Genomic DNA, 26359 nt, shown 5'->3' on the forward strand with positions numbered 1-26359 from the left:
TGTTTGGATTACCTTCCCTAGGCATTGTGTTTGATTGCATTGCAAGCAAATTATTTTCCATGTAGCTGAAATGTCTTAGATTTTCAAGATCTGTTCTTTTTCTTTTTTGTCTTGCAGTTTTCAGTGAAGATCTACATGCCAGTCTATATTTTGTCAATGCATCTCTGCAAGAGGTAGTGTTTGCTAGCACTACAGGGACATTGGTACCCTGTCCAGCAGCAGGGATCCCCCCTGTGACGCTCAGATGGTACCTAGCAACGGGCGAGGAGATCTACGATGTCCCAGGGATCCGCCACGTCCACCCCAATGGCACTCTCCAAATTTTCCCCTTCCCTCCTTCAAGCTTTAATAACTTAATCCATGATAACACTTACTATTGCACAGCTGAAAATCCTTCAGGGAAAATCAGAAGTCAGGATGTTCACATTAAGGCTGGTAAGTACAGCTTTTTTATTGGGTTCACAGGAGCTTGAGAAGGGAGGGAATGGGTGTTTGAGACAAGGAGTAGCAGCAGCAGCTGTGAGTCAGAGTAGAGAAACCTTTGAACTCTTCATAATATTAAATAAAATGGTGGATTTTCCCCTCTTCTTCATGATTTGATTAATTTTGGTGGCAAAAAGTTTTCCAAAGACCATAGTCAGTTGAGCTTCTGCACAAGTATGAGGAGAAATGAACTGATAATGAAATCATTAATCATTCTTATTCATTAAAGAGCTGTGAGAGAAAAAGATGCAGTCTTTGGCTTTTATATAGGGGCTGGAGGGAAAGTGCTTCCGTAATTACACCCCTTCTCATTTGCTTGTATTCAGTTGTGCTGTGTTTTCAGAGAGAAAGTTATGTCCTGTATGATGATTCAGCAACTGAGGCAGTGCTTTCTGTTTCTGGGTCAGGCAGTGGAGAATTAGAGTGAGATCAAAATCAGGCCTTTTGTTAGAACACATAAGCATATGATTGCATGTTTGTGGTTTGGGTTTTTTTTGAAGGTTTTGTCTACCCACTTCAGCTAATTAAAATATTCAAACAAACAAACAAAAGCTAGTCTGGGAGCTGACCCTTGACTAATGCAAGTCCTTGAAACCTTTTTGTTGTTGTTTGGGCTGTAATACTCTTAGAAGAGAAATATCTTTCCTGCAGAGAAATGCCTTCACAGGAGTTACATAGGGAAAACTGAACAGTTAGCACATAGATTTATCTATTTATTTATTATCTATCTACTTATTTGATATTCTTAACCATAAATGACTATTCAGTGATCTGTAGTTTATAGAAAATGAGGAGGCAAGAATGAAAAACTGGTTCCCAGGAAATTCACACATCTTATTAAAATTTTAGTCTAGAAAAGTGGGTTCTCTGGCACAAAAGTGACTTGTTAAAGCAAGTTCCCATAGCATGTGTATGTGGGTTTATACAACGTCTCGTGCTTCTGAAAATGTTTAGTTGTCCACAGATCGAAGAAGTTGTTAAAAACAAATATCCGTAAGTGTACAGAGTCACTGACTTGACTTGGAACTTGGTTCTACTGTAATGGATGGACAACTTGTCTGGCAGAATTATATTTAGAGAGAGCATAGTATTTTGTTGGTTTTGTGGATTTGTTAATGTATCTCAATCTTCAGCGTCTTTTGGCCAGCATTGGGGTTATTCTTCCCCGTAACTTTTACTATGTCTTATACATCATTATCCAATGCATTCATTTGTATTTTCATCGAAACAGGTTTTCATTCCAGGACGTGTAATATTGTTTGTTACCTCAAGATACATAACTATCTTGGCTGTGGTGATTTCTCTTTTTGTTACACCTCGATCCTGTGGAGAGATTATATTGCTGCTTGTCCTTCCTCTCTTTCCCGTTTCATTCCCTGTAGTAAATGTGTGTTTCTTCTCTTCTCTAGCACCTTCTCTATTAACTGTTGCTCACAGGATTTTTCACCCTTCATTGAATTGTTTCAGTGTAAGGATTTTTATTCTTTCTGTTCTCCAACCTAATGCAGCTATATCTTATCCCAGCAATATTAATTTGTCATGAAGAATTTCTCCAGTTGTTTTTTTTTTCTTCTCTTTGTCCATTAAATTAATTCTTCCAGATGCTAGACAAACCATATCCTGCATCTAAGTGTCTTTGCTGTTTTGGTTTTTTTTTAATACAACTCTGAATCATGCTTTCTGGTTTTTTACCATTAACCTCTTTCTTTCACTGCTGGTCAAGTGAATGCAGCTCTTACCTACTGCCATTTCTCTGTGTTTCTGAGAAACATAGCTCTTTCTTTGGCTGTCACCTCCATCAGTTTTCTCTTGTGGTTCTCAGTTCTTCAGAATCCTAAATGACACTGACCTCCTGTTCTACCATCTGGATCTCTAACTCACACACAATACTTGCATGTACTTTGTACCCTTTGAAACAATTTTTGGTGGGAAACATGGCATGAAAAACTAGACAAGGAATGGAAAACATGCACCATTTACCCATATAAATGTGCAGTTCTTACAAAAGTCTTTCTCCTTGCCCTCAGCATTAGGTAGGGGAAGCACACAGAAACACAATGAAATGCAGATTTTTGAGGAAATGAAAAGATGAAAAAATGCTTTTGTATTAATTTGCAATTAACTTCACAAAACATTTACTGAGACAAAAGAATTCATAACTCAAGTAAGCTTCCTGGGGGAAATTCCCAAAGCTAAATGAGGGAGAGGATGTGTGATTAAGACTTGTTTAACAAAACCTCTTCTTCTGTTTTCAGTTTTACGGGAACCCTATACAGTCCGTGTGGAGGACCAGAAAGCCATGAGAGGCAATGTAGCAGTGTTCAAGTGCATTATCCCCTCCTCTGTGGAGGCATACATCTCTGTTGTCTCATGGGAGAAAGACACAGTCTCGCTTGTCTCAGGTAGGCTCCTATGGATTTCTTTTTCGATTGGTAATGGCAGATATGGTTCCTGGGTTTTGCCCCCCACCCCCATGTCTGATGTTTACTTGGAGCCAATTATAGCTGAATGGTATGTCATCCTTCCAGTAATGTACTTCACATTATCATTGCTGCATCGCTATGACTGTGTGTGACATGAAGGTTTTAGACAACCCTGCTTTTTCTAGCGTGCTTGAGGGGAAAATACATGGGTTTTGTTTTATACCAGACATAAAACCAGCTTCCTGGTGCTGTGTCAGTGGGTTCACATTTTAACTTTGATAAGGAACTCCTATGTACCAAAGAAATTTGAGTCTCATAAAGTATGTGTTGGGTTATAATTGGTTTTCAGTAGTAATGTTACCCAAGGATTAGAAGAAATCCTGAGCCTAAATTTCTTTGGTTATATTTAAATGAGGTATGCAATCAATATTTATACTTGCATAATATTTTAATCTCAAATCATCATAGATAAATATCCTTACAGATGACACTAGAGACTTAAGAACACAGTAAACTGTGATGTAAACTGAATCTATTGTTTCACTTCAATCTGTTGTAAAGCAGTTATATGCATTTACTGACAAAGTCAGGAAACAACGTGGCATTGTTCAGGAAGTACAGGCAATTCAGGCAAAGAATATCCAACACTTTAAAGCACAAACATTGTAAGAAATTAATGGAAGAGAGTATATGTGGGGAAAATATTTTCAGTATAATAAATATCTAAATTATATATTAACCACAGTACAGCTGCTGTTACACAGACACACACATGATTTATGTGTGCAGAAATTTGAAGTGGATTGTTCCAGGTTAATGCAGAATGGGAAAAAAACACAACCTAGTGTGAGTTACACGTTGCTGCAAAGTATACTTTAAAATGTTTTCACATTTACAGTGTTACAAGTTGTGGAAATGTTTTTGGTTTTTTGTTTGTTTGGTTTACTTCTCAGTATATTAGTAGTCTTTCCTTTCTGACAAACGTGACATTGATGGAAGTATTTATACTTCCATATGATACATATTGTATATTTTATTTCTTTGTGTTGTATTGATTACTTTCATAAGCTGCTTCTAGGTTTTTGCTTGGTTTTCTTTTTTTCAATGCATTTCAAATAGCTTTCTAAGGATTTTGATAGATGTTTAAGTATCATGGGATTGATGATTAATTGTCCTATACTACTTGTACACTGGTTAAGCTCGTTAAATCCACTTAGTTCTTATAGATGATGGTATGGCACATTATTTTGTCATTGAGCAACTGAAACTGAGTGTGTTTCCATGAAGAGGTCTATAGTATTTGGATTGTGGAACTCACCCATACTTCAGTCAATATAGTCAGGTCAGAGTTTTATTTAAATGTGCAAATGAAAGTTTCATTATTCTGTATATAATGATCCAAAACTTTTGAATTTTAGTCATAGCTTAGATAATCTTATGAATGGTTTTGCTTCATCTCAAAAATAGGCTACTGTATGATGCATATACATCCGTATGAGCGACTATTGGCTGGAAAAGTAGAACATATATAACTGCATGGTTGAGAACCTCTATTTTGTTTAAGTTTATTCTTTCTGTATTATAAGAAAACATGCATATTTTCTCTGTCAGCATAGATTGCATCCTTTCAATCGAATCTTTTTGACTTGAGCATTAGTAACTAGCACCCGTGGGATATTATTGCCTCAGTCCTGTCCTGGAATTGGGAATAGGATACATAAGTCCCTGCAACCTCACCTTAAGGGAAGAAAGTGTAGCATTTCTGCAGGCCATTATGAGTGCTTGTTAAAGATAATTTCAGACTATATTGATTTTAACTGCAAAATTTTAGGTGATAGGAGTATATGATAATATTTAAATATATGACCTAAATTAAACCTTTCTTTTTTTTTTTTTTTAATGAAACTTCTGACTGTTGCTGACTGGGCTACACTCATTACAAGTTTTTACTTAAAACTAAGTTTCTAATGCCTCACAATCCCTGAATTAGACAGAAATCTAAAATGAAATGAAACACAATTTGTGAAAACTGATGCTATTAAAAATCTCAGTTTATCATATTGGATCACACCAAAGAAAAGATTTAGTTTAAGAGATAAAAACGCAGGTTACATTGCAGGCTGATACTGTTGGTCATGCAAGGGCAAAAGCCAAGCAGGAAAACATTGCTCCAGTTTAACCACAATGATTGCAAGATTTTTTTTCCCACTATTTACAGTCTTAAATTGAAGCTTAATAGTGAGATCATTTAAAGACTAGAGCCCACATGCATTTCATAAAACAATTGCCTCAAGTTATACCCAGCCTCAATTTTGCAATAATCTGACCATGAGCTCAAATAGTAGCTATTGATCAAGCCTGTCTTCTTAGAAGGCCAGTGCTGATGAATAAGATGCGAGACATAACATGACTATTGAGCTGTTTTTCAGTAATGATCAATATTCTGGGGAAACTGTAGAATGGTTTGGCTTGGAAGAGACCTTTAAAGGTCATCTAGTCCAACCCCCCTGCAGCGAGCAGGGACGTCTTCAACTAGATCTGATTGCGCAGAGTCCTGTCCAACCTGACTTGGAATGTTTCCAGGCATAAGAACATAAGAAATGCCTACACTTGCTTGTGCAACCATGGCTAGCTTTTTTTCTTTTTAAAATTTCTTTCTATTTTCTCTCTCTTTTTTTGGTGTTTTTTTTTCCCTTCTCTGTACTAGGCCAGATTCATTGATATGCTCTTTATCTAACCATTGGGCAGAAGGAAAAAAAAATTTCACAGCAAGAGTGGTCAGGCATTGGAATGTGCTGCCCAGGGAGGTGGTTGAGTCACCAAGCCTGGATGTGCTTAAAGGTCATTTGGATGTGGTGCTTGGGGATCTGGTTTTAGGGGTGAACCTTGTAGAGTAGGGTGTTTGGTTGGACTTGGTGATCCTGAGGGTCTTTTCTGACTTGAATGTTTCTGTGATTTAGTATTGGAAAACATCAAGTTCTGATTTGTTTTGTCTTCTTTCTTAACACAACTGATTTATTGATTACTCATTAGCATCAGCAAAAATGAGAACCATCTTGAGGGGAAACTGTGAGCAAGAATATATAAAGATAGAGATTCACAGGGTGATGATTACCATGGGTTGAGGTGGACAAGACTTTTGTGTGATAGTGTTTACTTGGAAAGAAAGAAAAAGAAAAGTGAAAAAGGAAGGGGGAGAGGCAGAGAAAAAAAAAAGATGAGAAGAACATTTTCTCTGAGTTGATATATCTGTTTCAAATAGAAAACACAACACAGGAAATTTTACACTTTACAGGAGAGGATGAGGGACCCCTGTGACAGGAATCAGGGCAGCTTTTCAACAGGACAGCTCCTTATGCAAGTGGTCCAACAGAGAAGTTTTTTATTTTAGTTGTTGGGGTTTTTTGTCATTTGTTGTTGTTGTTGTTCCTGAAAGGCTTTGATTTCAGTACGGCACTTCGAAGCACAATTCAGAGTAAATATTTCATATGCCTGTCTGTCTATAGTCCCATTCTGACTGCTAGGGTAGAGAGATCTGTGGGTAAACCAGAATACTTTATTCCAGCTGTTACTTGCTGCTCTAGATATCAGTTCTCTTTTTATGTGCATTCAACATTTAAAAGGCAAAAAGCAAGGAGGTTTTACTTTTTGAATGTAAAAAAAAACCCCAACCCACCAAAACAAAAACACCTCAAAACCGCACACACACACAACCAACCAACCAACCAAAGGAAAACCTCAAAAAAACCCCAAACAACTGAAAAAAAATATAGTTTTTTTAGAAAGTTTGTATAAGAGATGTATTCCTTGATTAAGACAGTGAGATTTTTTTTGTAATTATTTTTTTTTGGATCTTGCAACAGTGCCTTATCCTGGACGTACTTGCTTTCGTCTGTGTGTTTAGTTCTCAGAGAGCACAGTGATGTCCACAGTAATTGAAGTGGGTAATAAATATGGCTGGGCAAAAGTATCTTCTGTTTCCTGGCTGCAATTTTATGTTGTGCCTCCAGGTTATTGTAAAGTAATTGGGAGCTGAAACATATTAAGACATATTGCTAGAAGTGTTTCCAAGGAGTGTGCAGGTAGGTCAGACTCCTTGTTCAATAAAGGGCAAGGTGCCAGAAATAGTGAATTCTGTGCAGTTTCCATGTGCAAGGACAGCTGTGGACTGAAAAAGTGTGCAAGTGCTTGCCTGCCTGTCAGGGGAGCAGCTGAATAATTGGGGTTTTGTCTTTCAAAGTGACAGCAAATTGGAGGCCAAAAAGTTTTTTTTTCACAGTGTCCTTTAGGGCCAAGATAGTAGGGTAAATTATTCTTAAAGTAAACAAAAAACAATTATTTGGATAAATCTATTCCAGGGGAAAGTACAAACCCCCAGCTTCCAACATCAAATACACAGAAACCTTTTCATACTGGAAAGATCCATTTTAAATAATGATTGTTCAATGAAGTATTCAGCCATCTCCACTGGATACAGATATGTTACAAACTCTCATGACAGACCAGGACATCGTCAGACTTCTGCAGTTTTCAATCTGCCGTGAATGAATTAAAATGCATCTTATTTGCCCATCTGTGCATTCTAGTAAAAGCAATCAAACTTTCAAATGGTGTGTGTCTTGCCTAACTGTCTCTGAGATGGTGGCAAAATAGAAAGACCAATGATCATTCTGAGAAGCCTGAAATTGCTCTCACAGGTTACTGCTCTACCAAGCTCTACAGCTGTTACTCCAGGAGCTCCTTTGCGGAGATCCTCTATTTTTTTTTTTTTTTCTTTTCTGAAGAATTGTATAATGTGAGTTGAATTGAAACTGAGTCTGAAATGCATTTGAACTGTAAGTAGTGATGTGCAGTTTTCCTTAGAATTAGTAACCAGCTCTCAGCACATTTTCGTTTGATAACCTTAAACATAAAAGCTTAAACAATCCTAGAATATTGTATGACTGACGGCTGCTATGGCTCACTAAAAGATTGTTTCATTTCCTTCTTGCTGCCTTGCCTCACAAACCATTCCAAATGAAAGAGACTACTGGAATCAGCTTTGTGTTGACCTTATAGCCATTGGAAACAGCCTAGGCCCCACAGGACCGAAGACTGCATCAAACAGCAGCTGTAAAATCAAGGAACAAGAATACAGAAAAGTGACAGAGTATGCAGATTGTGGTTCTGCTCCTATAGAGCAATTTCAGGGCAGACAGGAAAGAAGAGCTTGGCTCATAGTATTTCTTCTTCACATGCAAAACTGTGAAGCTGTACTAGAAGGGGAGGTAAAGAAAAAAAACCCTGCTGATTCTGCTCTGCTTAAAAACCAGCAAAAACCAGAATCTATTTATGTGTTAATTAGTTCCAGAGAGAGCAAAGGATGGGTGTGGTTAAAGGGGAAGGTGGACAGAAAGGGATTATTAAAAATAAAGGTCAGCATAAGGGATCAACAAAGAGATATGAAAGAGGAGAACGGAGAGGAGATAGAAACAAAGAGAGGCAGAAGAATGAAATTTGGTCTGTCGCTATATACTGTACTTCTATTATGAATGCCTCCTATCCTGATGCTGATAGCTATGAGGGATTTCAAGTTTTTCCATGTGTCTGAATAGCTTAGTGCCAAGAGCGGGATCATGAATAGGTTCATGCCCTGACCTTTATGAAGTCCTATTTTTATGTCTAATGACATACCATGCAAGAATCTGTCTGATATATACATAGAGTATGACTGCTTAAAAAAGGTAGGAAAGGAGAGAGGTGGATGGTAACAACTGTGAGCTATGGCATACCTAAGTCTGCGCTGAAAGAACAGCAGCTTTGAGGGAAAGGTGTGTAAGCATGAACGGAGCACAATTCCCTAAAGGGCTGTGATTGATGTGTAGATGACAGCTGATGAGGCTTCCAGCAAGCATACATTAGACACACTGGACTACAGTTTGAAAAGTGTCACTGGTGTACAATGACCTACATTTGATGTAATGAATTGTATTATTTATTTACACACAGTTAGTTCCTCAAGTCTTGTCTTCAAAAGGCTCAGGGGCTCTTGGATCTCTTTCTGCACAAAGGGCTTTCCTGAACTACTACAGTTGACTGTAAGCAGTCACTGTTTGCCAGCAGTTGTCACGTGGTAGCGCCTAAAATACAGCACAGTTTGTGTGGGGGTTTTGTGGTGTTTTTTTTGTAGTGGAGTTTTGAGATTACAGCAGTGGGTTAGTTTACACAGAATGATCACTTTTTTCAGCCATGGAGTTTATACATAGTAAAGAAATACCAATAATCTCTACAGAGAGTGACCTTGTTTGCAGAGTCCTGTTTTTAGAGTTAGATTATTGCTGATGATCACAGGGATTAAGTTCAGCCATTTGACTGAGCCTGTGCCTACTAGAGGTGAGCTCTGATCTTTCTTGTTTGGTTTGATGCCAGGGCTTAATCATGATTGCCAGCCAGCAAGCATTCAGGAGACACTTAACTTATGCTGCTGAATCCTGTAGATGCAAGACTTTTTTCAGGTTCCAGGTGGGGAGTGGGTTAAAGAGTAAATTTTTATGACTGAATATTAGCAACATTAAAAACCAAAAATTGCTGAATGTAAACTGCATTCTACCAGAAATATGGTGATGAGATTTATTTCTGCTCTTGAGAGTGGTGATAGCATGTAGAAAGTAAAGCAGTCAAACTACAGCCACTGAGCTTCCTTGACTCCCTGGAAAGCCAGTGACTGGTGTTCAGCAATGCTCAGGACACACCATGTGTTTGCTGTTACAGTAATGTGTTTTCTAAGCTTTTTAAACATGTAAAGTGCACTTGCCCATCTCTGAAGACAGTATATTGCTTCCTCACTTTCTCTTTCAACAAGGTTGTTTTCCTAAGGGACCTAAGAAAAAGTAATTTGCTACATTATTTAAGAAATGTCTAGTTATCTTCATTTTCCCTGAGAGCACTGTTCTTTTAGGAGGAGAGATTCTTATAATCCTAGAAAGTGGAAATGATAAAAGCTTGACACTTCTTGCTTGTGCAAATATTTTTTCACGCTCTCCGTTGACTCATTGTAAAATAAAATTGTAACTGATTAGGGCAACATACTTAACTTGTCACTGGAGGACCTTTCCTCTTGACTACTCTGCATCCTGATCTTTATGTTTGCTTCCTATTTCATTGCACTGGAATATTTTGATGAGAAGAATCAAGTATAAAAATATGGATGTGGGATCAGCAAGGCTGGATGCAAGGATTTCAACGTCTTTGTGATATTCAGAGTGACTTGAAGGGATGAAGATAGAAAGTATCAGATCCACATGTCAAAGAGTCACATTTTGATAGCACAGAGGAAAATGAGTGATATGATTGTAGGCAAAGGAATGTTTTCTGATCCCTTCGTCAGCATGGGGAAGTATGTGTGTGAAATGCAAGTGTTAATATCAGTGTGACTGCTGAGGGAATTTGCTGATTTTCCTCAGTGTGACTCCAAAGTTTGGCTACTCTAAGGCCATAAAACATCAATGTCTGTTTGAGAGAGATGGAGGAAAAAGGTGTATTTGAGTGAGGTTTCTTGATGCATAAATTGTAGAAAGCCAAAATTTGCTCTCTCACTACATCCAACAGTATTTATACTAACTGGGTTCACAAATGGTATTGTTGATGTTTCGGTAATGAAATGTGCCCAGAAGACAGTTGTATAGGAGGTTTTTACCCCTCTCTATTGCTGCTTTGTTTAGGCTAGCCCTTCATTTCCATCATTTGGAGGGATCCTATCCCTCTACTCACTTTGAAATCAAAACACCACCACCCCACCAACCCTCTCTTCTTTCCTTCAGTCCTTTACTTTTTTTTTTTTTTTAAATTTCTCTACTTGCACAATTTAAAGCACATTAAAAACATGACTGAATTCAAGCCTCTTTCAGAATTGCTTCTTCTGCTCCTTGTGACTTAGAGAGGGAGGCTGTACTTCTTCTTTCTTGTATTAAGGCTTCAAATATTTGGATTTTTTTTAAACATTTTTTCTTTAATATATACCTTTCTCTTTCCTCCTCTGTATCCATGACTGTATGTACGCAGATACATGTATATGGCCACCTATCATGTCTCTTTATGGGCCTGAGGGTCTGTTGGACCATGCATAACATTATGCATTTTGATGCCTTAACTGCTCTCTTTTACCACCTTGTTAGAAATGTTGCCAGTCATCAAGAAGGTTCTTTTGGTGTGGTTGAATTCAGTAGGACAGTTAGCCTTTCACTGGAAATATCTGTGTCACGTTATTTCCTTTCCGGATGTGTTAGAAATCTCTCTCATTTTCCTAGGCTGAAACACATTTTATCACCTGGCCAGCTTTTTTACACTGCTCAGTTCCTGTAATATTAATTCTCTCTGTCCCTAGTGCCAGGTTTTACAAACCTTCAAGTGAATATGGCCTGCATTTTAATTAACTTCATGTTTACCAGGTCTTTATTAAAGGGGAAACAAGAGCAAGCTGGCTGCTAACCTTCACAAGTGTTCTCCTAACATTTTTCCTTTTTGACTTTGCTCTTTGTTTACAATATTTCAGGCATGTTTTGGTTCATATATATATGGGTTTTTTTAAAGTTAAATATTTGAAGCAATATTTTTATTGATTTGGTTTAATATGCAGGATTTTGGTGGGGTTGATTTGTAGACAGAAAGACTCTGCTCTCAGATTTGATGTCAAAGGGCTAGGAGCAGAAACATACCTCAGTGAATCAGAGTGGTTTTAGGTCTAGTTTTATTATTTATTTTTATATTTGCTTTTGGAAATAATCACCACAGCATTGTATTTTTCCTTAATAAGTCCGTTTTACGGGTGGCTTGTGATCTTGTAACCTTCCTGAATGGCAGTAGGTGGTTGTAGCCAGGAAGGGGTTGGTCTCTTCTCTCTAGCAACCAGCACCAGAACAAGGGAACACAGTCTCAAGCTGTGCCAGGGGAAGTTTAGGCTCGAGGTGAGGAGAAAGTGCTTCATGGAGAGAGTCATTCATCATTGGAATGGGCTGCCCAGGGAGGTGGTGGAGTCCCCATCCCTGGAGGTGTTCAAGAGGGGATTGGACGTGGCACTTGGTGCCATGGTCTAGTCATGAGGTCTGTGGTGACAGGTTGGACTCGATGATCTTTGAGGTCTCTTCCAACCTTGGTGATACTGTGACATCTGGACATGCAGTGTCCTGTGTTGCACCAAGCCATTTCAACTAAAACATCACTGTGGAGTATAGCTCTATCAAGTAGAAAAACTCACAGATTTTTAGGGTTGTAGATGATCATACAGCTGTTTATTTTAGTTTGTCTTCCCTGCTGAGAGTTCAATTGTAACGGAAAGGCTCATTTGAAGAATGGCTCATTAGAAAGAATTGGAAGTACCTGTTTTGTAGAATTTCATGTTGTATCTCTCTTGCTTCACCTGAGTTGTTAAAATGTAAAGGCATCTTTTAATTGCATATATGTTTTCTTTTTGGAAGAAGATTACAATGAAGGCCAGGTGATCTTTCAGTGAGAGTCGAGTGAACTATTGAAGCCTGTGATGTGGGCATGAGCTTGAGCACAGGGGCTGACACTGTCCTACTGCAGAAAGGTGATAGATCAAAGACTAAATATTTATTTGTTTTTTGGTTTGGTTTTTTTTTGGTTGGTGGTTGTTTTGTTGGTGTTTTGGGGTTTTTTTTAGTAAGGAATCACTGTACCAAAATGTCTTTCGTTTTGCTAGAAAACTTAATACTAGTCAATTACTCATAAAACTGAGAGTACAGGAGAAGAAAGACTGAACATTTTAGATATGCTCTCCCACCATCAAAATTGCATTAGAATTGCAATTGGAGGTGATTTTCATGGCAAATGTAGCCTACCAGTTTGGTAGTTCATTTGTTTGATCTGAAATAAGGCCTGCATTTTTTTTCTTTCCCATGCGCTCAACACTGTTGGCGTTGAATGAATTGAAAAGCTTATTGCAGGCCATGAAGACTGACATGATGCCATGCTTTCAACTGGAGGCAGAGTGTGAGCCACACAGACCTGTCAACAAAAGCAGGTCATCAGGATGGAGCAAGAAAAAAAATAAATCAATAAATCTTTGAATTAATCATGCAGCTGTCAGAGGGAATTATGGGTGCATGAAGTGAAGGATGTAGGTATATATCTATGGCAGCTTATTCTTTCCCACCTCATTGTGTCCTTTTCTACACTTCAAGGTTTTTTTCCCTCCTACACCATCTGAATGGCTGTGTTTATTCCCATACCTTCATGGAATACTCACCAATCATTTAAAAACAGCTAATTCAACAGGGATCACAGAAAACCTTCTTACTCTTCTATCTCTGCACTGCCACTTTTCTCACTGACTGTTGTGCGCACTCAACGTGAATTAATACAGGACTTTCACCTCCACATAGAGCTAAGATTGCACATCTTGTGCAGTGAATTGAACCAAAAGCAACTGCTGCTTGGGTGAACAGAGGAGTTAAAAATTCATGCTGATGCTGCTGATGTCTCAGGTGAGTGGCTGTCCTTGTTGAGCCATTCTGCAGCAGCAAAGCTGGGGGATGAGCCCTGAGTCACACAGGGCTAAAACCACCCCAACCTAGACCAGATGCTCTTCCCTGTGTATGGCTCCCACCTCTGCCTTGCAGGCAAATGTGGTCAACAAACCATCACCAAGAGGGAGTGTTCACACCCTGCTCTCTCAAGATGGACAGCAATTGGATGCAGCCTTAGAGAACTAAAAAGGCAACTCACAGGGGAGTTCATTTGACACTAGGGACATGCTTGAGTGGCCTGTGAGAAATTATGAATTAAGGTGCATACTATGTATATTTTTGTGGTTTCAGTTTTATGCTTTGGTTTCGTTCTCCTCCTTCTCCTCCAAAGGGTTTCTACTCCATTGCAGCACCATGCAGGTGGTATTCTGTATAACTTCCCCATGTAAAACTAGAGTTTTTCACCGCTGCTTCTCATCAGAGGCTGGTATTGAGGAATGAATGAAAAAAATAATGCTCCAATATATTTAAAGCTTTATCTACTCTGAGGATGGTGCAGAAGTCCCTCCTCTGTGCCCAGCTTAACTCTCCATCTGCAGAACTTGGTCATGTACCATGGCAGAGATGTCTCCTTGGCTCTCTGCCCAGGGATCAAGTCTGGCTCTCTTCCACTTGGTGAACAGCCCAGTACTGGATGCTCACTTTCACTGCAAATTCAAATTAATTTTCCTCTTTTATCCATGACTTTCTTTGCAAATAGATAGTGATATTCATAAAATCCCTGAGAACAATTACCCTGCTACTTGTGGAAGGTCAGGGCAAGCTCTGTTCAGGGATTACATATTCCAGCAAGGGAAACAGAGCTGGCATACAGAGCTCTTGTTTTTCAGTTGTGTGCCTAGGCATTTCCCCCCCCCACACGCTTCTCCATTAAAACAGGGGACCAAATTTCTGACACACTCAGAAAATACATTTGGGTTCAGCTGTGGAACTGATTGTTTAATTTTTGAACTAACAAAGAGACAAATAGACTATAATTTTCTGTGGGCAGAGAATTTTTTTCCTGCCCTCTCTTTACAAAATGTTCCTTCCCAGCTGTATCCAGCTAAATACCATTGTTTAGAAAACCCATTTATTATTCTTTAAAGATATAACCCGTAGAAAAGTAAAATCTTTTTCTCTTCTGATATTTTTATTGAATATTGATATTTTGATATTGATATTTTTATTTTATTGTGATACTGTGAAACTGACCTTCAAACAATCCTGGAGTGATGATGGCGGGGAGGGAGGGAAATATCTATTTCTTAGATCTGCACTTGTTTTGTGCCTGATAAAAATCTTTTGCTGTGCTGAGGACTGAGAAGCCTTCCATATACTCCATTTTCCCTTCCTATTTATAACTAATTTTTTTCACACAATACTGATAAGAAAGGCATTTTAAAAAATAACTGAAACGTGTGAAAGGAAAAATGACGCCAACTGAGATGCTAAGAAATACACAACTACACTGTAAGTAAAAATTGATCTCTTAAATGTGCAAAACATCCTGCAGATTAAAACCAAAACAGTGAAAATATAATATATGCAAAGAAGTAGTTATCACAGTGTTCTGTATGCAAAAAGTTTAGGTAAAATAAATTGTCAATATGAAATTTCATGAGTCTCAACAAACATAACAATTTTTACATGTCTGCATAACATAATTCAAAATGTTTTGAGATGATAATGGGTTTTGTACTTCATTCTGAATTATAACAATATATGGAAACAGTTGCTTATGTGAGGGGAGAGGTTAGGAAAAAAAAACGACCAGGAAAAACTAAATGCTAGCATTGTATTGTATTTAAATATGGAAGTCTTCTGGAAGAATCCAGAGAAATAAGGCATTTAATCATCTACACAATCTCTTTACTCTTAAATATATTTTAAAACTCATAATTATACTGAATAGCTTAAACTTTTTTAGCTGAAACCAAATAAGACATGGATTTTCTTGGAAAAATTCAGCTAGAATAAGAGAAGCAAAACTGATCTATTCTGAGTGGATGTTAGTGACTTGCTGAAAAGCAATTTCAGGACCAGGGAGCCAGAATCGCAACCATAAATAAGAAGTGATAGAATAATGCATGCTGTGTCACAGCATCCATTCAACACTGTCGCAGAAAGAGTGCAATGAAAAAGACCCCCCCAAATGTCAGTGGCCCAACAAGATTTTGTGGGATGCTGTGTGTGCCTTAAAAAGGGGTCTAAGAAAAAGAAGTTACTGACTGAATTTTGCTTTCCTTTTCTTTCACCCATCTTCTCCTTTCTTGCCTGAGCTCTATTTATTGATAGTAATCATTGAATCACTGTCAATGGTTATTTGTTGCACATTCTGGAGCTGACTTTTTATTTTATTTTGTAAGTGGTAAAGAAATCAGATACCGCAAACTCTGGAAAATCAGGGAAACATTTATTCTTGCCTATTTCAATCTTTCTTTTCTCTTATCGTAAGCCCAAAGCTTCTTTCAGTGAATTTTACACAGAGGCAAACTGAAAAAGAAAGAAAATTTAAGATTTCCTTTCTCACTGAGGCTGCTGCAAACACAGTCCTTTACTTGGGTCTGTTTTCTGTTTCTTCCTAAGTACAGGAATAGGAAAATGTATAGACTTAAGTGTGAAGGAAGTTCAGGAACCTTGATAATCTGGTGGGGATGTTTTATGTCCTCATTAAAAAACCAAGTGCTGCGTGTACGGAGTGCTTCAGATTTTTTGTTTATGGAGGTCTTACTGACTTGGACTGGCATTCCCTGTGTGAGGATGCATGTGATGAAGCTCATGGGGAAGTACTGCTTATAACTGTAGTCAGCTAAAAGAAGACTAAATGCTTTGTCTTTCTTGTGTCACTTTCACTTAGATTTATTTCCTTACTACATCGGATACCTAATAATAAATTGTTGGAAGAATACCACAGGAATGTAGGGCCATAAATGACAGGAACAGATGATCATAAAGATGAATGACATAAATTAAAACCCAAACAACAACAACAAAAAACAACCCAAAAGCTTAATGTGGTTTTAATCAATGAAAAGTTATTGGTAATTTTTCCCTCCTTCCTCTCTCAAAGAAGATGATTTGAAACCTTTCCCCAGCCCCCATAATGGATGTCCTCTGTGAGAGACTTGTAGAGTAAGGCATACCTGAGTGAGCTGGGCATTTTTTCTGTCAATTACTTTGTTAGGAAAAATGTGTACTTGTGTTGGCTAAAAGTTTTGTTCCAATGGGTTGCATAAAATTCCATAGCTTTACCTTTTCAATATTTTCAAAATGAAATATTTTCCTGTTTTCATTTCAAAGTGAAAACTGAAAACTGCCCACCTACTTTTATAGGAAAAAAAAATAGCTTAGAATAAAAAAAAACCAAAACCAAAGACATGATTTTTGGTTGATTGCTTGGTTCCATTATCAATCAATGCAGTGTTTTTTAGTGTGCTGCTTATTTTGCACTTTCCTTCATGAATTCCTGTTTTGGGAAAAGGAGTACTGAGTATTTTTAGTTAATAAACACACAAAGGTTTGCAAATTCCTCTAGGACATCTACATAGGATAGATTCTGTGCAACAATTGCCAGCTTTCAGAATAAAATTATATGTAGCCATTTAACTATACCATTTATCTGATATGTTCTTCTTACATAAAATCAATGCTATTTTTGCATTTCCCTAATGGGACTCTACTAAGCTAAGTACACAGGCATTTCTAACCTCAAACACATTGCAGTGGTGAGTACTGGATTCAATCCAGTTTATTAATGAGGAATATAGAAATATATGGTCTTGTGTTTGGGTAGCTTGGTTACTGGGTTTGGAAGTACTTTGTTGAAGCACTGTGTTACCCTGGGATTCTAATCTGGAGAACAGTTTAAGACCTTCCCCCTCTAATACTCCATTCAGTATTGGTTTGTTACTATGGAGCACATTTTAATGCTTCTTTTCAGAATTCTTGAGGCAAAGAGATTAGGGCATCGTTCCCAATCAGTGTAGCAGGGAAAATAAGGAGCTAAACCTGAGGTTCTGTCCAAATATTTGGCAACTTTTCACCCAAAGTAACCAGTATGCCCATATTTTAAAATTCCTAAAATAATAAATTTCAGTTAAAAAAAGCACTGAAGCTAGTGCATCTCAAAATACTATAGCGTTTATAAAAGCTTAGACTCCCGCAATTGAGTCATGAGCTGTGTTAAAGCACCTAAAATGGATTCAAAGCTTTGTTACCTGCTGCTCTGCTGAATCAACATGCTTCATCAAAAAGGCTCAAACTGATAAAATATATTGGCTTACTCTGTTTCTGACCATTTTGATCCCTATCACATGAAGGGACATGGTAGCACTGTTACTGCTATTCATAGGACTCTAGGTAGCCAGGTATTGGAAATCATCATTATTAGTATTTAGGGGAAAAGGTGTTTAACAACTGTACCAGATACTTGTGTGAAGTACTGCCTATTGATTACTATAAGCCAAGAACCAGCAGTGGGATAAAAGCAGTTTCTAACTATTGCTCCACCATGTGCTTCAGAGAAGGACACAAGAGTGTCTTCACTTATCCTCTGAAAACTGTCATTAGCTGTTTCCTGGCAGCTGGAGGATTGGCCATTTAGGCATGGCCATGTCAAGGCCAGGACTCCTGAGCAGAAACCCCACAGCCACAGGAAGTACATAGGATGACTTGGAGCCTCTGCAGCAGTGCTTTCTGATTTGTTTGTTTGTTCAGGCAAATTCCGGCTCTTCCAGGCAGGGAGCTGAAATGACCACAAAGAGCTCATCTTCAAAGATGTTATGGCCTGCCTACTTTATGGGCCTGGTGTGTAATAATTGAGTTTGTATTCCAATTTGCCATCTAGGATGATGGTTACGTGAAGAGCGTTGAATATGTATGGATGGTTGCATGGTATTTATTCTGCAACCTTGGGATGAGTGTACCATCCTTGGAGCATGTGTTACCTGAAATGTAAGAGAGAGAACAAAGTCATCAACTATGTTTCAGTGAAGAGGTTTGCCTTCATTGCTAACGATAGAAGGACAAATTGGCTGAAGAGCCCTGCAGCAAATGAGTCATAGCTTAGTTAATCAACAACTAACATGACCCTCCAGTGGCCTGCACTGGCTAAATCATGAGCTTTCATACTTGTTTTTCCTGGGCCTTTATCAAGATCCACCACAAACTCTGATGTTGCTTTCATGTCGAGAGAGCTGTCTCAGATGCCTCCACTCTTAGTGTCCCCATGTAATAGCTGTGGACATGATTAATTTTTTCTAAAAATAAGCAGGCTTTTCCATTTGATCTGCTGACATTAAAAAGGTGGCTGTAAAGTTACCTTAATATGCTTAAAGAAGATGAAAATGAATCATTACCCTTCCCCCTCCCCCTTGCACATCAGTGCAGATAACACTTTGCATGTATAAAAATGTTGAATTTCCAGAAATCCGAAAATATTCATTTGAGAAACCACAAATGTCTTTCAGTGGCTCAAAGGATATTAAAATGTCACAGTGCAGCAAATCAGCATTCTCATTCCTTATTCCTGTCTTTGAGGCTACGCTTTGCAAACTATGGAGAAAACAGATAATTATGTCTAGGAATTAGGAGAGTCACAATTCCGCTGCACTGCAGTGAACAATTAATGATATTTATCTCTCACATAAGGCTTTACACTTTTCCTATATAAATCTCTTTTTATGCAGTAAGGAGTAATTCATCAAGTGCTATCTCCATTTTGCACATGCAGAAACCTAGACACTGCATGAGCATGGGGTAAACATCAAACCTGACTCGGAGCTTTTGCTAAAGTCCTGTATGTAGGCATCACCCAGCCCTTCGCTGTACAAGCTTTAGGCCCTATGTTCAAAATGTTTCTCTCACTAAATATTTGTTTTGTATTTGATTCTATAGAGTTTTGACTCTTTTGGGATTTTACTTTGAATACATTAACACACAAAGAAATAAGAAATTGCCTGTCTTATGTTCATATTAATTTGCTCTCACCTATAGATTCTTGTAATACTTATTGATCTACCTAAATATTGCAAAATGGAATACAAGCAAAGCAAGGAATTATAAAATGGAAGCTTAACTGAAGGGGGGAAAGTGGAGACCTACTAGCTTTTGCCATCTACTTATTTCATTTGAAAAATGTCAAACTGAAATCTACATTTTCAGGACTTTGTGAATGCTGTAGAAATTCCCTCAGCTCTTAGAGGCAAAAGTTAACTGCAATGTTTTGTTAGCACTATGCTCTCTATTTTAAGGTATCTGGTATTGGACTCTAGGCAGGAAGCTCCTCCTTAACACACTATTTTTATAAGTAAATAAAATACATGCTTGTAGTACTCAAAATAAAGAAGAGATTTTTCCCTGTAGACAAGTATAAGTCTCTTCTCAGAAATTCCCATGATGACAGCTGAAGCTCACTTCTGTGAAGTGAAACTCTGAAACCTCTTTCAAGTAGAAAGCACCTACATCAGGAAGCCACAGTGAATAAAATTGCCTGGTTGAGTTGGATTTTACTCTTTGCATACCTTGTTCTAAGTTGATTATCTCTGTGGATGAAGTTCCCAAGAGAAAAGGAGGAATATAATTTCCTTACAAAGATAAAGATGTGGAGTAGGAAAGAGAGAAAGACATATTCAGAAAGCTGGTGTAGGTATTTAGTGGTGTAGTTAGTTTACTCCTCAAGTAACACTGGCAGTTCATGTGCATGGCACCATTTTTGCTGAACTGCAGGTTTTGTATCACCATTATTTGGTAAAGCTTTTAGAGAAATTCTGCTGATGCCAATTAGGGAAGCTGACATTTCTATCTATAGTGTTCCTAATCTGATAGATTTTGTTGTCTTGATTTCACACCTAATTTCTGAAAATATTGTGACTAGACAGGACTATAAAAAGCACTATAACATACTACCTGTTGACAGAGATGAGTAAGACTGGAAACAGAGGAAAGCACGTGCCAGAGGTCACTGAAAAAGTGTATTCAAGGATGCTGATGTAAAGCAGTTAGATATTCTGCTATCTGTGGATGTTTTGAAAAGCAAGTTGCTCTTTCATGGAATTCTCTTTTCATTGGACTGTTACTACCGACTTCTCTATTATGTGTTAAATTATTGCACATTAAAAAAAATATGACTTGTTCTGATGAATGGCAGGGTAAAAAAAAAATTGAGATTATGAAAGTTTGGGGAAATGTTGTAGCTGTAACACAATATGCTCACTGACTTTCCTATTGTCAACCAAAGCAGTTACTGCAGAGGTCCTGTTTTGTGCAAAGGCATAGTTCTTTTCTTTTGTCTCAAAGGATGGTAATCGCTGTTTTAATAGGAAAAGATACACTTGACCTCTGTAGTTGTTTTGTGATTTGTTTGAATCACCCTACCACTTCCTCTTTTACAAATGTGTGCTTTCCTTCCTTTTTGCAGCATATGCTGTCTTCTGTGTTGTGCACAGCCAGACCTTGCATTAACAGAAAAATTCATTTTAGTTGTATACAAGAGGGAAATGTAGGACAAAAAAGAACAATAGGATACATATACTGAGCATTACAGCAGACAAGTACCTGACTTATTTGGATGCAGTGTCATGCTAATATGTAACCTTGGTGATGAACACCGTAAGACACTTTCTTACTGGAAACATCAAACAATGCTTCCAGTGTAAAAGTTAGATTATTCTTTTTGCCTTGTTCAATTTGATCTAAAAAATGTTTCCTAAAACCTCCTCAGGTGCTTAACATTTGTGTTAAAACTATGCTTATTAATCAAAAGTGAAAATGAATAGCATGGCCCCCACTTGACAAAGTTTCTCAGTAGTTTTACTGTGCAGTAAAAATAATTCCAGCAGCATTTTCTTCCTGTAGTAAGCATAAGGATATGTATTATTATTCACCACACTCTCCCGATGAGACAAGTCAGTCTCTAGGCTTCAGCAAATGAGGTAATTGCCTAGGGCAGAGACTGCCAGAAGGCCCTAAATGTCTTTGTCCACACTCGCTGGTTTTCCACAGCACAGGTGGGACTCTTGGGGGAGTTAGTGACACTTCACATGACACCATCATGTCTAGCACCAGGATCTGCAATACACACTTCTGCTTTTATTGTGTGGTGGAACACTGATCACTTGAGATGTTGCATGACAGGATGGTCATCAGGACCATATAATAAATTTCTCTGGGCTCTACCAAGATCTCAGGCTGTTATCTTCCACAGTTCCTCTGGGAATCCTGTATTTCTTTGTCTTGCCTCTAAGGAGCAAACAGTGCATGCTACTGCATCTCTCAGCTCAGCAACTGCCTGCCCTTTGGGAAGGGAACTGTTGTATTGCTCTCCACTGAGCAAACCTTGTGAAAAATGATCTGTCGTTCCTTACTAAACTTTGGTACCATGGGACAGTGGCCTACACGTGTTTGTGGGTGTTTATACAGATATAGGTAAAGGGAAGGCAGATTAAAGACATATGAATGAAAGGGTATTCTTATTGTTTCTGCTCCTTCTTGCTAAAAATGTACACTTGGAGAGATGCCTCAGCAATTGGTGACTGCACCAGAATATGAATGGAGGCAACATGGCCTTTATGTTGCCCTTTGTAAGCAGATTATTGCCTTCTGGCTGTGGTTTACTGTCAGTAGCATGTTCTTGTAAGCAGAAGGTTGTGCCTTCCAAGCAATTGCCTAGGAAGGGAAAAACTCTTTGTTGTGTATCCATAATTTACAAAAGAGATGCTGGCTGATTTTATATGGACAGAACATATGCAAAGGTAAACAGTGGTTTCATTTTACAGTTATCTTTGAATTTTGCTTTTTAACAAAGCAAGCCAAAATTTGGAGCATATTTCAGTATGGAGGTCAGAGAAATGTATGTCCTGTCTTAATGATAAGCAAAGGACATCCGGTTATACCATCCATCACTCTATTGCCTAGAGCAAAAGATATTCAAGTTTGACATGTCTGTTTCAGGAGGGGGAGGGAGAAGAAGAGAGAGAGCAGACTGGCAGAATGTTTTATAAAAATGCAAGTTGTTGGTTTTCATTGTTGTTTTTTTTGCTTGCTTGCTTGCTTGCTTTTAATTGTGTTTTATTATTATTGTTTGGGTTTCTTTGTTGTTATTGTTGAGTGACTTTTATTTGTGATTACTGTGTTCACTCTTTATGGCAGTTATCCCAAAAGTTGATTATGTAACACTTCTGGAAAGATAATATTCAATTAAAATAATTGGAACATGAAGAATGTTTTAACACTATTTTTAAAACCATTATCCTAGCTTTACTTCACAGAGGATTCTTTACATGAGAAGTTCCTTCTCATGTTAAAAAAATAAAACCTCTTTACTTACACATAAAGATACTGACAGTGCTCCCCTGGATTTGAGCACGGATCAGAATGCCTTGCTTAAGATTCATAGTTGCTGCTATATTGGTGATTAGTTCCCAATATTTGTATCAAGTTGTTAATCCCATTGCAAATAAGAATGATTTTGAATTAAAAAATAGTTCATAGTATTCAACTAGTATTGTACATTAGGTGGTGGAGTCACCATCATTGGAGGTTCTTAGGAGGCAACTTGATAGGATGCTTGGTTGCATGGTTTAGTTGATTAGGTGGTGTTGGATGATGGCTAGAATGCAATGATCTTGAAGGTCTCTTCCAATCTGGTCTGTTCTATTCTATTCTATTCTATTCTATTCTATTCTATTCTATTCTATTCTATTCTATTCTACCCTACCCTACCCTACCCTACCCTACCCTACCCTACCCTACCCTATTCTATTCCTCAAATATTTTTTCCAGCTTTCTGATACTTGTTGTGCAATCAGTTCATACAGGTTTCTAAGTTCTGTTCATTTGTTTGTTTGTTTTTTTTGTTTTGTTTCCTCTTATTTTTTTTTTTTTAGGGTTGTTGTTTTTTCCTTTTTCCTTCTCAAAATATTCAGGTAACATGCTACACTGTGACATTTCCTTCAGATTATGTTAGTTACATCCCTTTTAAAGTAGTTTTTTTACACCAAGAAAGTTGCTTGTTGCCTCAGTTGTGTTTTCTTTTCTCTTTAAATGAAGAATATTTTTAGAAGAGGCTTTCTGGTTTTATATCTCAATCTCTTTGAAAGTCTCTGATTTACTTTATGGAGTTGCTCATTACATCCTGCTTTGTGTACTTTGTCTGAAAGCAACCTTCTAGGAAGAAAATTTTTAACATCTGAACATCTGATAACAACTTAATTTGATCCTGATTTTAAGACAGACATATCACAGGATGTTAGGGGTTGGAAGGGACCTCTGGAGATCATCCAGTCAAACCTCCCTGCCAGAGCAGGACCACATCCACATGGGTCTTGAAAGTCTCCAGAGAAGGAGACTCCACAACCTTCCTTGGCAGCCTGTTCTAGTGCTCTGTGACCCTCACAGTGAAAAAGTTCCTCCTGACATCGAGGTGGAACCTCCTGTGCTGTGGTTTATATCCACTGTCCCTTGTTCTATCACAGGGTGCAAATGAGAAGAGCCTGTTCCCTCCCTCTTGACACCCAGCCCTTAGATATTTATAAACACTTATTAAATCCCGCTCTCAATCTTCTCCAGACTAAAAAGCCCCAGTGCTCTCAGCCTCTTCTCATAGGGCATGTACTCTAGTCCCATAATCCTCTTCATAGCCCTCTGTTGGACTCTCTCAAGTAGATCCCTGTCCCTCTTGAACTGGGGACCCCAGAACTGGATGCAATATTCCTGGTGAGGTTTCACCAGGGCAGAGTAGAGGGGGAGGAGAACCTCCTTCGATCTGCTGGACACACTACTCAATGTACCCCAGGACACCATTGGCCTTCTTGGCTAAAAGGGTACATTGCTGTCCCATGGATAACTTGTTATCCACCAGGACTCCCAGGTCCTTCTCCACAGGGCTGCTCTCCAGCAGATCACCTCCTAATCTGTACTGGTGCAGTTTATTATGCCTTCCCAGATGCTGGACTCTGTACTTTTCCTTATTGAACCTCATTAAGTTCCTCTCTGCACAGCTCTTCAGTCTGTCCAGGCCTCCTTGAATGGCCTCATATCCTTCAGGTGTATCAGCCAAGCCTCCCAGTTTGATATCATCAGCAAACTTGCTGAGCAGACTCTCTGTACCCTCATCAACCCTTCATTGATGAAGGTGTTGAACAGGACCAGACACAGCACTGATCACTGAGGAACTAGTAACAGTTCTCCAGCTGGACTTTGCACCATTGGCCACCACTCTTTGGACTCTATTTTGTAACCGGTTCCTAATCCATCTCACTGTTCTTCCATCCCACACTTCTTGAGCTTACTCACAAGGAGACAGTCAAAAGCTCTGCTAAGGTCAAGGTAGACTACATCCACTGGTCTCCCTGCATCTACCCATTCAGTTACAAGATCACAGAAGTCTATCAGATTAGTCAAGTGTGATTTACCCTTGATAAATCCATGCTGACTGCTCCTGATCATCATCTTTTCTTCCAAGTGGCTAGAAATGACCTCCAGAATGAGATGCTCTGTCATTTTTCCAGGGAAAGAAGTGAAGCTCACTGGTTTGTAGTTTCCTGGAACCTCTTTCTTGCCCTTTTTGAAGACTGGAGTGACAATGGCTTTCCTCCAATCCTCAGGCACCTGTCTGCCAGGATTTTGTAAAAATGATGGAGAGTGGTAGAGCGACAACATCAGCTCTCTCAACACTCTTGGGTGCATCTCATCAGGGTCCATGGTATTATGAACATTCAATTTATGTAACATTGACTAGTGGCGAGTCTTCCCTCCTCTGTATGGTCTTCCCTCATCTATGTGGTCCCTCTGGTGACCATGGAGTTGGTAAAATTACTGTGATATAGGTGTGAGCAACTGAAATTTTGGTAAAGGAAGAAGTGGGCTTGTGGTAATATCTGATACTCTTACCACCACTTTTTGGCTCCAGATATACAAAGAATATGTGTGTAGAGATTTTGATTTAAAGATTCCAAATTTTAGATTTATTCCCCCCCACCCCCAGTTATGAGACTTGAAATATTAAGTTTGAATTCTGTGTATAAAATCTCAAATAAGCCTTTCAGGAAAATTAAACTACCTTTTGTATTGGGATTACAGATTTGAGAGAGGGAAAATTTGTGAGAAGTTATTTTCGTGAAGGTGAGCAGCAGAAAGAAATTGATCCTTCAAAAGAGGAAGTTGGGAAGTGGTGGGGTTTTTCTGTTGTGGTTTGTTGTTTGGGCTTTTTGAGTGTGTGTGGTTTATTTTTGTTCTGTTTTTAATATTTTTTAATTTCCTTTGTTTTGCTTCTAAGATGGCATGAATTATTAATAAACCTAAAATTATTCTGCCGCTGGAGGTGCTGCCTCTTACGCATTTGTGTTAAAGCAGTTACTCCCAACAGATAAATCCAAGTTCTATAACCCAAACATCTCTGAGTGTTAGGACCCATCACCCATTTCAAGGGCAGGAGATGACCAGGAAAAATAACCACCGCTTTATTTGTAGAGCCAAGAGAGAAAAAAACCAGATTCTTCTCTGTGCAGAGCTGCAGCTCCAGTGCAGCACACTACTGGGCAGCTGTGGTTTTACTTTCTCCACTGGCAAACACTAATGGGATTCATTCATCCAGCAAACTCTGTGGTAAGGGAAGTTGAGAGGTGTGGTGCATTTAGAGTATTGCCACTGGTCTCACTCTCTCTCTCTTTGTTGATTGAAAGAAAAACTACAAGTATGTGAAATGTTTCATTTCCTGTATTCACTAGGCATTGCTAAAGAGACACATGTCCCACTGAAACACAAGGAATTTGTAATACTAATGTTCAGATGCTCTGGAAATGTCCAATTCTTTCCATGTTACTGTCCAAAGTGTCTATGCTCTACAGTCAAGGAAGAATCAGAAATCATTCTTCTTGGCATTTGGATTGGTATTACCGAAATCAAGAAGAAACTTGTCCTGCATGGTGGTGTACAGTTAGAGATAGCACC

At 38.4% G+C, this 26359-nt stretch overlaps 1 protein-coding gene across 1 annotated transcript in view; it reads left to right on the forward strand.

Annotated features, from left to right (window-relative positions):
• DSCAM (DS cell adhesion molecule) overlaps positions 1-26359 on the forward strand; it is a 459734-nt gene that overhangs the window by 69065 nt on the left and 364310 nt on the right. Inside the window, exons 2-3 of the mRNA XM_054165785.1 lie at positions 118-435; positions 2739-2885. Coding sequence (XP_054021760.1) covers positions 118-435; positions 2739-2885 — 465 coding nt within the window. The remainder of the gene's footprint in view (positions 1-117; positions 436-2738; positions 2886-26359) is intronic.

Source organism: Dryobates pubescens, chromosome 12, assembly GCF_014839835.1.
Source record: "Dryobates pubescens isolate bDryPub1 chromosome 12, bDryPub1.pri, whole genome shotgun sequence".
Lineage (NCBI taxonomy): Eukaryota > Metazoa > Chordata > Aves > Piciformes > Picidae > Dryobates > Dryobates pubescens.